General features: G+C 32.5%; 1 protein-coding gene across 1 annotated transcript in view; it reads left to right on the forward strand.

The window, feature by feature from the left end:
• The first annotated feature begins 470 nt into the window (after positions 1-470).
• The window catches only part of RGS21 (regulator of G protein signaling 21), a 32,076-nt gene continuing 14,766 nt past the window's right edge, over positions 471-17,780 (forward strand). Inside the window, exons 1-3 of the mRNA XM_044676064.1 lie at positions 471-481; positions 5,714-5,790; positions 9,240-9,406. Coding sequence (XP_044531999.1) covers positions 471-481; positions 5,714-5,790; positions 9,240-9,406 — 255 coding nt within the window. The remainder of the gene's footprint in view (positions 482-5,713; positions 5,791-9,239; positions 9,407-17,780) is intronic.

Below are 17,780 nucleotides of genomic sequence, written 5' to 3' on the forward strand. Positions count from 1 at the left end.
AAAAATCATTTACTCTTCTGTCTTTGAAAATCCAAAAGAAAACAAAAATAATCTTGTGAGTCTTACAGATGTAAGTATAAAAACTGAGCTGAGAACATTAAAACCCCAAATGTAATTTTCTTTGTTGATTTGACTTTACATGAAATAGTGTATTCAATATAAACTCCATTATACAAACATTTAAATTATGTCCTAGAACTCACAGAACTGCTGTTTCTTTGCATTGTTATTCTATTACTCAGGAAGCTTAAATATGTTGACCAATGAAAATAATAGCCTGTTGAACCTTTTGAAACTACAACTAAAACAGAATGGGAAAGTATGATTTAAACAATGTTAATTTATAACCCAATGACCAGGTATTTGCATACTAATTGTCATGTTCCTGCTGTCACGTTACCTTCAGCCTGAAGATCAGTCAAAAAGAAACATTCAGCATCATCTGTGACAGTCAGACAGTGGAACGAAAAATGCCAGTGAAGTGAGTTGTTTGGATCTATTTTTATCTTACATGATGTACAGAATGAAGCACTTGTGTTTTTGATGAGTCTGAATGGACAGTTTTTTTCTTTTTCAGACCAAATATGCTAATTATTGCCATTTCCTCTGATTTGTTTTTCCCTGTTTTCCTCCCCCACTTTCTTCCTCTTTCCTAAAATATGTCACCAATCTTGATCTTGCTCTCAGATTCATTAAGAAGAACAAATTAAAAACCAGATATTTAAGTTTATCATTTCAGTCATATTTCTTTTTCATCTATTTTTGATTAACAAAAATTATACATCACATTATATACATTAATTACTTATGAAAGGAACACAATGTCTGTATTGTGGAATGTGTTTTTTATTTGGGGATTTTAAAAGAAGCATTACCTCTTCAAGAAAGAAGGAATGGTATCCTCCTTAAACACAAGCGATCTCCTGAAAAAAATCTGGCTTGGACTTTTCATTCTCCAGTATACAGAGTTCTTAGATATCACATTTTAACACATGGCAGCAAACCTAGCTTCCATGGTTAGGAAAATAAAGATATAGTACTAATTAATATGTAGCATTTTGGCATACATACTTTAAATGATAAACATATTTGGAAATCAATTTAGTTTAAATACAAAAGTGAATAGCAGAATAGGGATCTTTGACAATAGCATTTCTGCTGAAACTCTATTAAAAAGATGAGAGGATTAATTATAATCATAGTCAAAATATTTAGAGTGCATTAAATACTTTGCTCCTCACATCAAACCAATAAATAAATACTAGTATGATTCTCATTTTATAGATGAGGAAACTGAGTTACAGCAATTAAACAACATGCTTGGTCACACAGCTATATAAAGACATAGATGGAATGTGAAAACAGGTTTTCCTGATTTGCATCAGGTAGAATTCTTTTAGATGCAAAAATGGAAGTATTGATGTTCTTTATTAGATTATTTTAAATGAAGAAAATGGAAAGGAAATTAATCAAATACACATGATCTATTTCTGCTAAAGAGTTGACTCCAGACAAATACCTGAAATACCTGATCAAAGGGTAAAAATTAGATATTTTACTTGCATACTTCACTTGACAAGAAATAAGAGAATATACTAAAAATCTCTCGATTTTAGATAAATTTGGAAGAATATAAAGGAAAAGGTAGCAATTGACTGGGAAACAGGTATATATGCCAGTCACCCACAGAGACTTTAAAATTCAGAGTTCTTTGAAAATCAGTCACAGTCTACTTTTCCAAATGCAGATATATGCACATTTTGTAAATATATTTGTTATAAGGGAAGTGAGAGAGCTAAGTTTCGAAAACAATTCCTCTGATCCCATAGCTACCACTTTCTACACCCCATACTTTATGGTGTATATTTATTCTATTTGAAATGAGGGATTTATTAACCTATTTTTACTCATGTGTAAATTGATTTATTTTAAATGACTGTTTAACAAAAGGTTGAGAAAAAAACACCAAGGCCAAAATTAGAAATCAAGAATTACCCAGAATTTAAGAAATGGTATTAAGTAAAATTTATTTTATCTCTAGTTATATAGCTACATTATAGGAATTTTGAACTCTATTAGTAGAAGGTATACTGATATAGTTAGAAATCCTACTGAAATTAATAATTTGAAAATAATTAGGCATTTTGTATTTTATCCTAATTTTAATTCTCAAAAGTATTTTCTCAGAAATAGAAATACCATCATTTAAAATATCTTCAAGTCTAGGAAATAAATAGAAACATACTGAACATACTATTCTGATTATCAGGACTTGGAGGTGACCCAACATTCTCATGGCTATAGTAGCAGAGCCTAATTTCTGGTAGATTGCATCATATTAGACTGACTATAAAGATAGCCTAAGTCTGCTGTCTGAAGGTTAGCACATCTAAATAAAAAAAAATAGAATAACTACTTGGTAAGGAATTTCCAAAGCAAAGAAAAAATACAAAAATGGCAGTCAACACTACATGCACTTACTTTTTACCAAATTTTCATCTTCCTCTGAGAATACTCAAGGCAATTCAATTGATATACTCATATAAAAATCTAATCTTTGAAATATAGTGCATCTGTCAAATACTTGTTTTCTTCTCATTGACTAAGACAACTTTCTAAGACCTGCAGAATGGTTGCTGATCTGCCATTTGGACTCCCATTTCTAAGAGAAAAGTGGTCCCACATTCTACCACACTCCAATAAAATGGCAGGTCTGAACAATGTTTAACACCCCTAATTTCCCTTTAATGACCAACACCCCAGTAAATTCTCCCTTGTAGAAGAGAAACTCATTTTTAAGCAAACTAACAAACAATATAAAATAGCATATGTCACATCACTGAGTCTATAGAAAGGAAGAAAGTATATTTTGCTATCATTTTTCTAGACCAAGATTGCCCACCATTTCTTCTTGTTCATTTATAGTTACTTGCTTCCACTCTTACTTAAAATCTGTTAAATTATAATTAGTTTTCTCTGGAAGGAGTTCATCTTCTGTGAGCTATAAAGACAAATCTTACTATTTGACCAATCAGAACAGTTCACTGACCCAATTGCTCATTTGGACTAAATGTTAATATTATTTTATCAGCACTCGTTTTAGGTAATTCTATAAATAGCTTTTAATGTCCTATATTTTAGAGCAATGAGGTACAGAATAGATATCCAGTTTGGCAAACTATTGGGGGACTCACTGATTTTCTCTGTGTTAATAAGTACCATATTGTACTGAATATATTAAAAACCTTTTTGTGACAAACATGCTATACCCAGATAGCCAAGAAATAAGGAATTACTGCTATGGGAAATTCTTCTGCCAACAGAGAATACAACCAGTCTATGATTGAGTAGATAATCCTAGGAAATTGCTTAAAGCACATAAAGTTTCCCAGGGTCACACAACTAATAGATGTCAGAGATAGTATTTAACCCAATTGTCTTCCTATATATGAAACCCAGCACTTTATCTGAAGCATCAGATTGCCTCTATGAAAGTTTAATATATTAGATCAAGTATGCATTACAAAGGTATAGTGGAAAAAGGTAGATTCACTTGAAAATAAGCATGCTGTCATTACAGAACTGGTCATCTGACACCACTCCCGAACTCCTTACATTTGAGTGTTATTTGAGTATATAATTATTATTGGACAGTGGGCATTTCAGTATTATAAGGTCTTTTACCTACCAGCTTAATATAGGAATTCTGTTTGTCATCTTATTTATATGTAGGCTTTGAAGGACATGGATAGAAGAACCACCAAATCATTGGAAAATTCCATAGAAATGAAATTTCACAGTCTAAAAGCACATAATTAACAATTAACTTGTATGACACCATTCTACTATGTCCCAAAAAATATCCAAAGGATTTTCATGATAGGAATAGTCATGAGTGGACTATTTCCCAATATTTTTCAGTATGAAAATGAATTCAATTTACAATTCTTTTTCTCAATGTGGTTTTGATTAAAAGTTCCAAGTAAGTGATAAATAATATTTCAGATAATTAATAAATAATAATCTTTAAAATGTTTATCTATTTCCCAATATCCTGGAAATCTCTTCCTAGTCTTCTTTCAGAACCCAACTCTAAGACAAGAGTCTTAGAAAGTCTATAAGACATCCATAGGATTGCCATACGAGAAGGGAAAGTGGAAAAGCTTAACTATGCCACAGTAAGCAAGAATTTTTAGGGATGATGTGCCAGATCCTTTTGCTAAGAACCAGGGTTATCGAAAGAAGACAAAATAGATGACAAGTTGTCTGTTCACCATCTGAGCATAATTTGAATGATATTAATGGAAGTCTATGGTCAAAAAATAATCCGTACATGCTATTTTCAACTATAAAAATATCAAGAAAGGGACCAAAAAGGTAAACCTTTTTACATTAGTAGAAGTAGTATCCACTTCAAAGAAATTCAGGATCTCTGAAACATTAAACTATTGAAACTGCAGAATAAGAAAGTGGAAGGCAGAAAGAGAAGTTTGTATCCAGCTAGCTAGAGCATGAGAAATGCTCCCCTTCTAAATCAGCTATGAGATATGGAAGCATCATTCATGTTGTGGCCAGGGAAGAACTAATTTACTACCTTACAGATATTATCAAATAAGAAGACAAATAGAATTGGAATCACATAGCAAGTCCTCAGAAATAATTTAAGATTATTTAAATGTGAATGCTATTAAAAGAAATTTGATTTATTCTCATTTTTATAAACATTTTCCAAATTGTTAGGTTCTTATTTTGAAAAGCTTGAATTGTAAATAATATCACTGCTTTTCAAAACAAAGTTATCCTACCTCCCCTCCCAAAAAAGAACTGCATTTCTTCCTTGAGGCATATGCTTTCTGGTAAGGAAGACTGGGATTTTTTTAAAGGAAGAAATGCATAAAAAGTCCATCTCTCAAAATTTCTTGATCACAAAACTGATTGATTATTTTTACATCAAGCCCCCCAAAAGAATACTCCTTCAAAAGGCAGAGGCCAAAAAAATAAAATGTATTAGTTTGGATAAATTCACTCTCTGTTATGACAGACTATTAGATAACTGATAAATTAGCCCATAATTTGAAGCATACTAACTTATTATACACTACTCTTGTCTTAAAGTTGAGGTCCTGGAAGAAGAGTAGGCAGAGACTTTTAAGATACTGGGAAACAGACAAGCTTTTTCAAAACTATTACTTCCTTGAAACTCTTAATCAAAACCTCATTGAGAAGAAGAATTGTGAACTGAGTCAATTTTTATACTCAAAAATATTGGAAAATAGTCCATTCATCACTATGGCTATCATGAAAAGCCGTTGGATATTTTTCTGGGATAGAGTAGAATAGTGTCATATAAATTAATGGTTAATCCATTCAAGTTAAGAAGTAATTCAGTACTCCCCTACAGAACAATGAGTAATATCTCTCTTGTGCCTCTGTTATAGTTGGACCAATTGCAAACATTATTACTGTCTGCTAGATTAATAAAAAATCTGCCAATGCCAAATTACATTATACTTTGAGGGACTCTGCGGTTAGCTTCACACTGGAAAAGAGTCATATAATTTTATTGACCTTTTGGTATTGGATTCATATTACAATGCTTAAAGTTATTAATCAACAGCTCATTAAAGTTGTTTGTGAAGAAGTATAGAGAGAGAGCATCAAAATGACTATAGTTTGTAAAGGCAAAAGATCACAATGCTATTTTCAAGGGTAGATGTTGTTTTCACAGGTCAACACCCACAAATACAATGGCCTGGTGTGAGTCCATGGATACCTTGCTAGCCAACAAAGGTAAGACCATAATGTTGATGCACAGTTTTATCCAAATATAGATTTGAATATAAACACAAGGGCTGCTCAGCATGGTTAACTCTTCATGTGGAAATTCCCATCAGCAAAGCAGATCCCATTCCCAGTTGCATTCTTCAACCAAAGCAAATCGAAACTGTCTATGATTTAGTAGATTAGACCTAGGAAGTTGTCTGAAATCACAAAGGACCTCATGTGTCCAGGGTCATGCACCTAATAATTGTTAAAATGCAAGATTTGAACCTAGGTCTTTGCTAACTCTAGCACTCCATTAAAATACATCTCTCTTAGGCATACTATAGGGTCTTCCACCTTTTTATCTCACAGACCTCTTTGACAGTTTAATGAAATTTTTGCTTCCTTTCTCAGAATAAAGTTGTTTTAATGCATAAAAATAAGAGAAATAAAATTTAAAGAGGAAGCGAATTACATTGAAGTATGACTATCAAAATATTTTAAAAGGCATCTGAATGACAGAATAAGGACAGGTGAAGTCAAGTATTCAACTCACCAATATTGTGCACATATGTATGGAAATATCCATATATATGTATTTGCATAGAAGCAAAGCCTGAAACAAATTAGCAGTGGAAAATTTAAATGTTAATAAAAATGGAAACAGTTCCAAACCAGTAGTATAGTATTTTCCAGGTTCCTTGAGTCTACTGACACAAAAGGACAACTTAACTCTCACTTCGATACTATTACTTTAGAAAAAAGGTAAAAACTTAAATCTGTTATTACATGAAAACAATTGGTTTGAAAGTGAAAAATGTAGTAAAACTATTTTGTATACTATAGGACATAAATATTGTATAGGATATGGGTATATACATATATGCATAATGTTTTTGTTGTATCTATTTATGTGTTGTGTATATATATTCTATTATATATACACATATATACTGGACTTAGAGTCAGAAGACATGGGTTTAAATTTCAGCTCTACTATTTACTAGTCATACAATAAGACAAAGCAGTCTTTGATTTAATATCTTATTCTACACCTCTCTTCCCTCCTTGAACCTTCGATACCTTTTCTTCTCTCTCTTGTGTGAAAATCTTACTTTTTACTTTACTGAGAAAATTGATGCCATTAGACATGAACTCCTTCTCCTGTTCTCTTCAAAATAAAAACCTTTTAATATCATTTCCAACTCTTTCCTATTTTCCCCAGTCTCTGACAATAAACTTGCTTTTCTTCTTGTTGAGACTTATTCCTCTCCAAGAACACCTGATTCCATTTCTTCCTTCCTTTTCCATTATATTGTGTTATCAATCATCCTCTCTCTCAAATATTCCTATCAACTGCGTCTTTCCCTACTATCTCCAAATATACTCAAATCTCCCTAACCAAAATAAATCTTTACTTGACCCCAGCTCCCCTTCAATCCAATATGTTATACCCCTCGTTATATTTATATATTTTTATATTTATATTTTTGTTTATGTAATAAAAATAATAGCATTTATATAACACTTTAAGATTTACAAAGCACTTCATAAATATTTTCTCATTTTAATGTCACAAAAACCTTGGAGGTAGATGCTACTGTTATTTTAATTTACATATGAAGGAAACAGAGGCAATTGATATATCCGGCATGACCCAGCTAATAAGTATCTAAGGCTAGACTTGAACTTAGTCTTCAAATACAGTGTTCAATCCATTGGATCACCTTGTGAAAACTCCATGCAAGTAGGTTGCTTGTATGCTCAGTGCCCACCCTAGTCCCTGGCACAGAGTAGACATTTAAGAAACACTTGATTGATAATACATCAGGGCTGTTTTGAGGATCAAATTAAATAATATATATAAAGTGCTCTATAAAACTTAAAACATTATACAATTTCAAGCCCTTGTTATATTCTTGTTTCACATTTTATGCTCTCTTTCCTATCACAATCTTTTTGCCCCTTTGCCTATCATGCCCATATTCTCTGTCTTGTAGCCTTCATCTTAACATTCAATGACAGTTTCCCTATAACTTTTATTCCTTTATTAATTATTATTTTATCTTCCCCACTAGTTTCTTCTTCTTTCCTCTGACTGCCAAATTTTATTTCTAATCTCTTCTGAAAGTTAAAATTCAACTCTAAAAATGCTGATAGTTTGTTTATGTATATACTAACTGGGTAAGTTTGGAGAAATACTTTCTGATAGAGGTACTTAGTTCACAGTTAGATCTATTGTCTTGTATATACAATATAGGATACCTCTGGAAAGAAATATAATTTGTTAAATATAATAAGGTAGCATTATGGTATTTGACTTCATCTGGTGACACAGAGAGAAACCACCAAGATATCTGTATCTTGCTCTCATAATCCTTTGGAATCACCTAAGTAAGTCACTCAATACCCAAGATTTCAATTGTAAAATGAAGGAGTTGAACTAGATTGGATATGAGGTCTTCCATAGCTCTATACCTAAGATTTCCTATGCTCTATCTGCTGGATTATCATCATTATCCATTAATTAATATAATATTTAATTATATTTATTATATTATAAATTATATATACTTAATTATATAGAGAATATATTATATTTAAATAAAATATAATAATAATTAATAATAATATTTAGCCCTAAATAATTTAGTTATATAAGAAGATTCAAGTCACAAGACACATATATTCTCAAGATGTGATAAAGATAGGTGGATATCTCCTATTCCATACTAGGATTAGTATTTTATTTTTCACAATCACTTAAGATGTTAATTGCCTATTTCCATTCTTCTACTCCTAAGAAGGGCAATAGACTTCAATTTGGGACCAGATTCAATAAAGAATCTCAACTACTCAATTTCCCTAACCAAAATAAATCTTTGCTCCATCTCCCCTTCAATCCATCATGTTATGCATTTCCTCCCTTTCTCAGGAAAATTACTTGGAAAAGATATGTACTATCACAGTCACACTTATAACATTCAGCCAGCATGAGATAATATTTTCAAATCAGCAGAATATAAAACAATCAAGATCTTTGAAGCATGTACTAATGAAAGAAACTTTGGTTTGGTTTGGTTTGGTCTGGGCCAAAGATTTCACTGGTGTAAAGAATTACCCCGAAGTAACTCCCTCAGCCAATGTAAATCAGAAACTCATCTGCAATTCAGTCTCAATGACTTACCTGTGTACACCTTTAGATAAGGGATTTGGTCATGTGCAGCCAGCTTTTTTGTCAGAGGTAGGACTTGAATTTGAGCCATCCTCATTCTAAAACCAACTCTTTTATCTATTATGTAATGATGTCCTCATATGAGAGTTAAGTAATCATTCTAATATTTAAATGAGATTTCCTAGGGAAAGGAATGGGAAAGTTTTAAATGCTTAAAATTTAGAGAAAAAGATAAATATTTGTTATATAATATTATTTTATAGCGATTATACTTTTTTCTTATTTTATATTTATTTCACAGCTGGTCTAGATGCTTTTAGAACATTTCTGAAGTCAGAATTTAGTGAGGAGAATGTTGAGTTCTGGCTGGCCTGTGAAGATTACAAGAAAACTGAATCTGCAGAAAAAATTGCTTCTAAAGCCAGGATGATTTATTCTGAATTCATCCAAGCTGATGCCCCCAAAGAGGTAAAATAAAGTGTAGTGAACAATCTTAGTTCCACCTACATGTAACATGGCTGTGGCAAGAGTGGTAAAAAGGCAAACAAGGAAGAAAAAAAACTAATCTTGCATTTCAAAACCCATTTTTTCAGTCACTATCTAAGAATCAATGAATGTCTGGGAAATTAAAGATAGAGTTAACAAAGATTTTTTAAAATTAATTTATATATTGCTCACCAAAAAGCTTTGAAATCAATTCTATAGATATCCTACTTATGATATGGCTTCAGAACAAACTTTTTTATTCCTTATAAAGTCATTTCTAGTTAGCTGAATTTAATTTCTAAAATGTTAAATAGAATGTATAAAAACCCATTAGCATGAAAAAACACTTCTTTTCAAAAGGGTAAATGATGTTTTTAATTCTATTAGAGGTCAAAATAGTGCCATCTAACAATGAGTTAGATGCCTGCCAAAATAAGTTCATTTTATTCTAAAACCAAGATCTATAAATATTACAATATTTTTCCCTAAATGCTTGAGTATTTCTCAGAAAATAAAACATATGCATCTTTTTACAGTTTGTCAACTTAATCAAATGGCTGCTTGAAAAACCATTTGTTTAAGCACTTATTCAATTCCAGATACCATGCTACCTACTGAGGATACAAATACAAAAATGAGATTATCCTAGCCCCTGAGGAGCACAATGCATTCTAATAGTGTTAGACAACATATATAGAGGAATTGTGCCTAGGGAGGTGTTTTGGTCTGGGAAATAATAAATGTGGTAAGTAGAGTCTTAAGGCAAAGAAATGACACCCTTCTAAGAATGTTAGAGTCTACTTAATTACTATTCCAAGAGAAAAAGTTAAAAAAAAGGCAGGGGATTCAGGGAGTAAGGTACATACTTTATATAGGATGGCAAGAATATGGGTAAACTGAATTGTGGTGGTTCTGTGGTACTTGGATATAGTGATCCCGACAAACAGCAACTAGGGCCCAAAAGCTGGGGCCAAAGTATAGGGCCCAAGGTAGGAGGTAAAGCTCAGCAGCTTGGAAAAAATACAGACAGACTCTTATTGTTGTTCCTCAGTTATAATTTGTTTTATGACTTGAGTCCAAGATAATTGATTATAATGTCTCTTTGGAATGTTTTCAAAAATAAAAATTGTATTTCTTGGGATGTGCCAAATTCAAACAAAACCAAAGAACTATCTGTATTTGAAACAATTATACTTTCATTCTTATTGAGTTGTTATGGATTTTTCTAAGTTGAATCACTAGATAACATGTATATGTAATATTTCATGGGAATTTGTGGATTTTAATATGTATTTATCTGCCTTCTGTCTTTGTAGTCTATCAGATATTTCCCCCCAAACATAAACTAAGCTGGCAGTTCTCTCCAACAACAACTCTCTGGTGTTTATTAAAAGCTTATATATAGAGAAAAGCATACAACTCAAAACTGAGATGAGACTATGATTTTTTTTAATGTTCAATTACAGTTAGGCAACTAAGCTCCTATTGATCAAGGGACTTCAACCAGCCAGTTTTAAAAATTTGTTTCAAGAACTACTTTTAATCAGAATTTGCAGTAGACCATGAGAGAAGGCAGTTCTATGATAATAAGTGATAGAAATGGTCAAATTATCCTGAGCCATTTTAAGGTATGGTAACATTCTGTGCACCCTGTTCCAGAGTTTTATAAGGTTTTGTGCCTCATTTCCCTCATCTGCAAAATCAATAGCATGTCATGCTTTGTTTACTGATGTATGTCTGGCACACAAAAGGATTAAATTACTAAAATATCACTATTTATAAATTATCATTTTCTGTAATAGTGCTCTGATCTGATTGGCAAAACATACCACACATATACACACACATGATTAGCTCTCACATCCTTAATTTTATTTAAATATAGGATGAAAAAATATTATAATTTAATGCAGATTTGTAAAAGAATTTCCATTATGATCAAGAATCTCTGATATTCCTTCTAGGCATATTAGAGTTCTTAATTGCCTTGTCTTTCAATTCATTTCTAGAAACATAAATCAGGCAATTACTCTGTGTAAGACATTAAGATAGACATTGGCAACATCATGGCAAAAATAGAACAGTTCCTACTCTCAAGAAACTTAAATTATATTGAGAAAAATTCAATATTCATTTAGACAAGTAAATACATAAAGGAAATATTTCTGGGTTAATAATTATAATAATAATAGTATCAACAGAAAAATTAATAGCTCCCACAAAAAGAACATTAAGTTTTACCAAAAAAAAGTTCCTTACAATAATGTAGTTCGATAACTAGAGGAGTTATGATAATTACTATTTGGGGAAAAGAGGAGGAAATAATATCATATATATGTGTAAGTATGCATGGGTATGTGTATATAGAGTTTACTATGTTCTAGGTAGGAACTATTATTGTCATTTTACAGATGAAAAAACTGAGGCAAACAAGTTAATTGATTTGCCCAGGGTCACAGAGCTAGTAAATTAAGGCCAAATTTGAACTTGAGACTTCCTGATTCTAGGTCTAGAGCTCTTTCCACTATGCCACCTAGCTGCCCCATATGTATCATATAAAATGTTATATAATTTTGATATTACATTAAATATATAAGTATCTGAAGCAACCTGTTCAGGAGCATGCATTTTCATCTTTTGGTCTTTTTAAGGTGGTTATCAGTAGATTCTTTCCATTTCTATTTTACCCTCTGATTCTAGAATTTCTGGGCAGTTTTCCTTGATGATTTCTTAGAGTATGGTACCTAAACTCTTTTTTTATATTCATAACTTTCTGGAAGTCCAACATCCTTATAGTATCTCTCCTTCATTTATTTTCCATGTCTGTTATTTTTATGATAAGATCTTTCAAATTCTAATTTCTTGTTTTCTTAGGAAATTGTTAGCTTCCTGTTGCTCAATTCTTGCAATTAATAAATTATTTTCTTCCATAAGTATCTAGATCTCTTTTTCCTTTGGGTGATCTTTCTTTCATCATTTTCCTGGTTCTCTTGCATTGTTCTTATTTTTTTCAAATTTTTCCTCAACCTCTTTCATTTTGTTTTTGAGGTCTTTTTTCTAGCTCTTGTTTATTGAGCTTGTGGCCAATAATTGTATTTCTTTTCTGTTTCTGAAGTAGGTGTTTTTATTTCAGTCTTCTGAGTTTGAGGCAAGGTCTTCCCTGTCCCCATAAAAGCTATTAATAATTGGGTTTTTCTCCTTTGTTGTTTTTTTTTTAATTTTAGTAATCAGGACAATGGACTTACCTAATATTTTTGTTTTTGTTTTGCTGAAGACCCAATATTCCTATACAATTTGTGATATGTTACCACCAGTTTCAGGATTTCTTGTGTTTGTTTTTTGAGTCCTATTTAGTTATTTCATTTTTTTGTAGCCCAGAGTCTGATGTACCCCCAGTTTCCCCTGTTCAAGTCCCAGTCTATGATGGTATCCAATTGTTTCAACAAGAGTTGGCAAAGAGTTCTGCCAGTGAAACTGCAAGCAGACAACCTACTTCCTCATGTGGAAGCAACCAGGGACTCCACTCTCTTGGGACACATCTGATGGGTCCCCAAACCCTCAGCAGCCACATTCATCAGTGTGAACTCTTACTTCATTCTTCCTCTCCTACTGCAGCCCAGAATAAAGCAGATATATAGTCTGTGTCCCTTCATTTGTTACCACTGAGACTTATATTCCTGCTCTCTAACTACAAAGTAGTATCATCCCAGAAGTAAGCTTCAGCACTCAGCAAACAAGATAGGGTAGCCTGCCTTGTCAATTCCACTCTGTTTGTTCTGTTCTTCCTCCCAGTGGCTCCCTTGTTAATTCTACTGTTTGCTCTGTTCCTGCTTCCAGGGCTTATGGCAAAGGAACTGAGGTCTAGCAACTCAAAAACCTTCCTCCCTGGCTGTCCCTGGCTATGCAGCTTCACTTCCAACTCCTGTCTGTTGTTTCTTCATTTAGCATTCATGCTGTAGAACTATCATCAGTTGGTAGATGAGGATACTAGGAGAGTAAAGAAACATCACATTCCACTCTGCCATCTTCTCAAAATGCATCTCTTAATTTAATGATTTTAATAAATAAACAAGGACTTTGTCATGCAAATTGACTAACAGACCATTAAAATGGCAATTTACAATAATTCTTATCATACTCATGTTGCCATGTTTCAAAATCCTCTCAAAATTGAGCATTCTGGTTGAATATCATAAGATTATATATAGATCTCATGTTAGAAGGAATTTCATAATTTGACTAGTCCAACACCAACATTTTATAGCTAAATAGAACAATAGAGAGTGCTAAGCCTACGGTCAAAAAGATTTAAGTTCAAAGCTGACCTCAGATACTTCCTAAATATGTGACCCAAGGCAAGTCATTTATTCATCTATAAAATTAGGATAATATAGTATCTATCTGCCAGGGTTGTCATGAAAATCAAATGAGATAATAATTGTAAAGTGCTTAGCAGAGTACCTGGCACATAGTGTTATCTAAAAGTTAGTTTGTTGTTATTCTTGTGTTTCAGAGGGTTTCCATGGTCAGAGAGGACTAGCACCTCTGGTGGCAGGATTTCCTGAGCCCTTTTCAGAGCTGCTCATCCACCTTCGGTGTCTACCTGTCACCCAATTCTCACTGATGGCTATACAGAGCTCTATAAGGAGCTAGGAGTGGCCATACCCCATAAAACTGTCCAGGAAAAGCTTTAGCCAAGTTAAGAGTAACTGATAGGGAATATACCTGAGTTAGGGGATATCTAATTCCCACCCACCCCCCGCCCCAGTATATGTAGACATTCCCTGGAAGAATGGATGGCTAAGAATAATTTATCCCAATAGCCATGAAGGTGACTAAAGTAGGTGCTATTGGACACTTAGAGTTTAGTTAAACAATGAAGACACTGAGGTCATCCACTGCATTCCAGGCCATCCCTGGTCATTCTGATTTTTATCTAGCCACTGGACTTAGATGACTCTGGAAGACTGAAGCTGTCAATTATGTGTTACTCTGGCTCATTTAAATCCAATTCACTCCCAAGTCAAAAACAACCCATAATGTCATTGATCCTCTTAAAAACTGAAGAATGAACAATAGCAATTGTTATTACAGAAGGAAAAACAAAAAACCAAAGTCCAGTAGAAAATGATTTACTCAACTTTAAAAGGTTGGAAGTTGCAAATTCCTGAAACCAAATCATCTAACTTTAATTTTAACAAGTACCGTGAACTTGAATCCCTAAATCAGCAATCATTTTGGCAATGAGAACAAAAGGAATAATATGAGTGTGAAAATGACAATGTATGAGGGAATACAAAGGTGTTCTATAAATTGTAAAGTTCTTCCATTATCCATTTTTCATCTATCAAGTCTTTTAAAAAACATTTTAAATAATCATAAGGCCACTGATAGCATCTTTTATTTTCCTTTTCGTAAAAAATTAAACTTTAACGAATAGGAGTAACAGTACAGTAACCTACTAAACAGATACACCAGAATCTAGATATTCAAATGGGAGCCAACTTCTTCAAAGTAGTTACTTTTAGAGTGTATCCACTTCATATGATGTTGTCATATTTCAAAGCACTTGGGATTGCTTTTTGGGAATTACATTCAGAATCTTTATCACATTCTTCTGAATATTCTCAAAGGTGGCAAATCCTTGGCCTTCTGAGAGGGGATTTGATTTGTGAAAACAGACAAAAGTGATTTAGTACCTAGTCTGGTGAAGTAGATGAAGGGCCATGCTACATAATGAATGATATTTGGTTCCAAAATGAAATCTGATTATAAAGTAATGAAAATAAGAATTCATGCATGTGTAATTTGTGAGCTGATTTCAAAAGCAATGCTCAAAATTGAATTTTAAAAATGAGTTAGATTATAAAGTCAGAAATGTTGGAAAAACTGAAGAGTCCACCAAGAACACTTCAAAAAGTAAAGGTAATTTCATGGCAAGTTGTTTTTAAGGTCTCATTGTTTTATAATCATATTTTACCTAGCCACATATGATTCTTAACATTCTAAAAATAGTGGAGAGCAATTAAAAAGAGAACAAAGGGAATTTGGGGTAGATAAATGAAGAAGGAATAAATCTGTAATCAATTTTTAAAAGACAACAGAAAGAAAATGGAGAAGTCATTCCAAGAAGGAAGAACAATTCATGATTAGAAAAATGTAAATAGAGTTCAGTCAAAAAAAGAAACTGTTTTGTGTTTGCTAAAAATTTTGAAGAAATTAAATAAGTTGGCAAAGAGAGATGATGTTAAAGCTCACATTTAGGAAATGGAATTTTATTAAACAGACACTTTCATGGCACCATCTGCAAAAAACCTTTCCTTATTCTCCTTAATTTTTGTGTAGTCCCTTTGAAACTACCATATCATTACTGTTCCTCTTAAACACTAGCAGCTAGATTATGGATTATGATGAGATTTGTGTCTATTGGGATAAAGAAAAAGATGCAATGATCACATTTCAAAATTAGAATAGTTTGGCAACCTATAAAATGTGAATAGCATAACTGAAAGTGTTTTTCACTTTAACTGTTTCATTTGATTTTTTAAATCTTCAGGGAAAGCAAAACCTTTTAGACTTTTGGGAAGCTTCTGAATAACTTTTATGATCATTTATTCACATTTGATGGGGAAAAAGCATTGATTGATATAGTGAAAATTATTTTAAACCATTACTCCTGCAGTCCAAAAAGAAATGTGACAAACAACATGGTGAAGAAAAATGTAATCAATTGCCACAAATGCCAAAAGAATAGCTGTCATACCACAGTAGAAATTATCAAACCCCACATGAACCCAAATATAAATGATTGTCAGTGGAGGAATAGACAAGTTGGCAGTTACATAAAAATACCAGTAACTCATAGACAGTTAGTGCAAAGTAACCTAGCTTTTAAATGAGGAAATAAAATTCATATAGTAAAGTGGAATCTACAGAATTAGAAAGCAAAAGGCATGACAAGAGATCAGTTTTGACTACTAGTAACAAACTACTACTGAAATAATCTCCTAATCTTGTATCTTTTTTCTTTTCTTTTAACTTTGACCTTCTATTTAGAATTAATATTATGTATTGGTTCTAAGACAGAAGAGCAGTAAGGGCTAGGCAATGGGAGTTAAGTGACTTGCCCAACGCCACACAAATAGGAAGTGTCTGATATCAAATTTGAACACAGAACCTCCCATCTCTGAGTCTGACTATCTAGCCACTAAACTACTTAGCTGTCCCCTTGTATCATTTTTTTCAAACAGTGTTCTCTTATTCAATCATTAATTTAGCAAACATTTTCAGGTCTACTTAGTATGGATTCACTTCAAACAGAGATATAACTAGGTTGGAGCAGTGAATAATTTAGAGTGTCAAGATAACTCATTGGTTATAGCAAACATTCATTTTCAAATACCCAAAAGGTGACCCTACAAATGAGCGTCATTAGATGCTCAGTATTGAAACTGCATAGATTATATACTTTGGAGAAGATCTATATAGTCATGTAAAACAAGATCTGGAATTGACTATAGCTCAGATCATGAGCTTCTTATTGTAAAATTCACATTTAAATTGAAGAAACTTGGGAAAGCCATTAGACCACATAAGAATTGCCTAAGTAGCATCACTTATGAATATAAAGTGGAAGTGATGAATAGATTTAAGGAATTAGGTCTTATAGATAGAGTAGCTAAAGAACAATGATAGAGGTTGGTAATATTATAGAAGAGGCATCAACAAAAAACATTACAAAGAAAAAGAAAAACAACAAAATAAAATGGCAGTCTGATGAGGCTTTAGAAATGGCTGAAGAAAAAAGGAAAGTGAAAATAAAAGAAGAAAGGGAAAACATATACTCAACTGAATGGAAAATTCCAAAGAATAGCAAGTAGAGATAAGATTTTCTTAAATGAATAATGCAAAGAAATGGAAGAAATGCAAAGAATGGGAAAGACTAAAAATCTAAGAAAATTAATGATATAAATGGGACATTCTGTCCAAAAATGTGGAAGATAAAAGGCAAAAGTTATAGGGATTTTAAGGAAGTAGAAGAGATAAAGAAGAGATGGCATTAACATTCAGAAGAACTATACAAGAAAGGCCTTAACATCACCTATAACTCTGATGATTTAGCAACTAATCTAAAGCCAGACATCCAAGAGAATGAAGTCAAGTGAGCCTTAGGAAGCTTTGCTAACAATAAGGGCTAGTGAAGGTGATGAATGTTGCAGCTAAGCACTTTAAAATCCTAAAAAGTGATGCTGTTAAAGTGTTGCACTCAAAATGCCAGCAAATTTTAAAAGAAAACAGTAGCTATTGGATTATAAAATATCAGTGTTATGTCCCAATCCCAAAGAAGGACAATACC

The sequence above is a fragment of the Gracilinanus agilis genome, chromosome 4 (assembly GCF_016433145.1).
Source record: "Gracilinanus agilis isolate LMUSP501 chromosome 4, AgileGrace, whole genome shotgun sequence".
NCBI lineage: Eukaryota > Metazoa > Chordata > Mammalia > Didelphimorphia > Didelphidae > Gracilinanus > Gracilinanus agilis.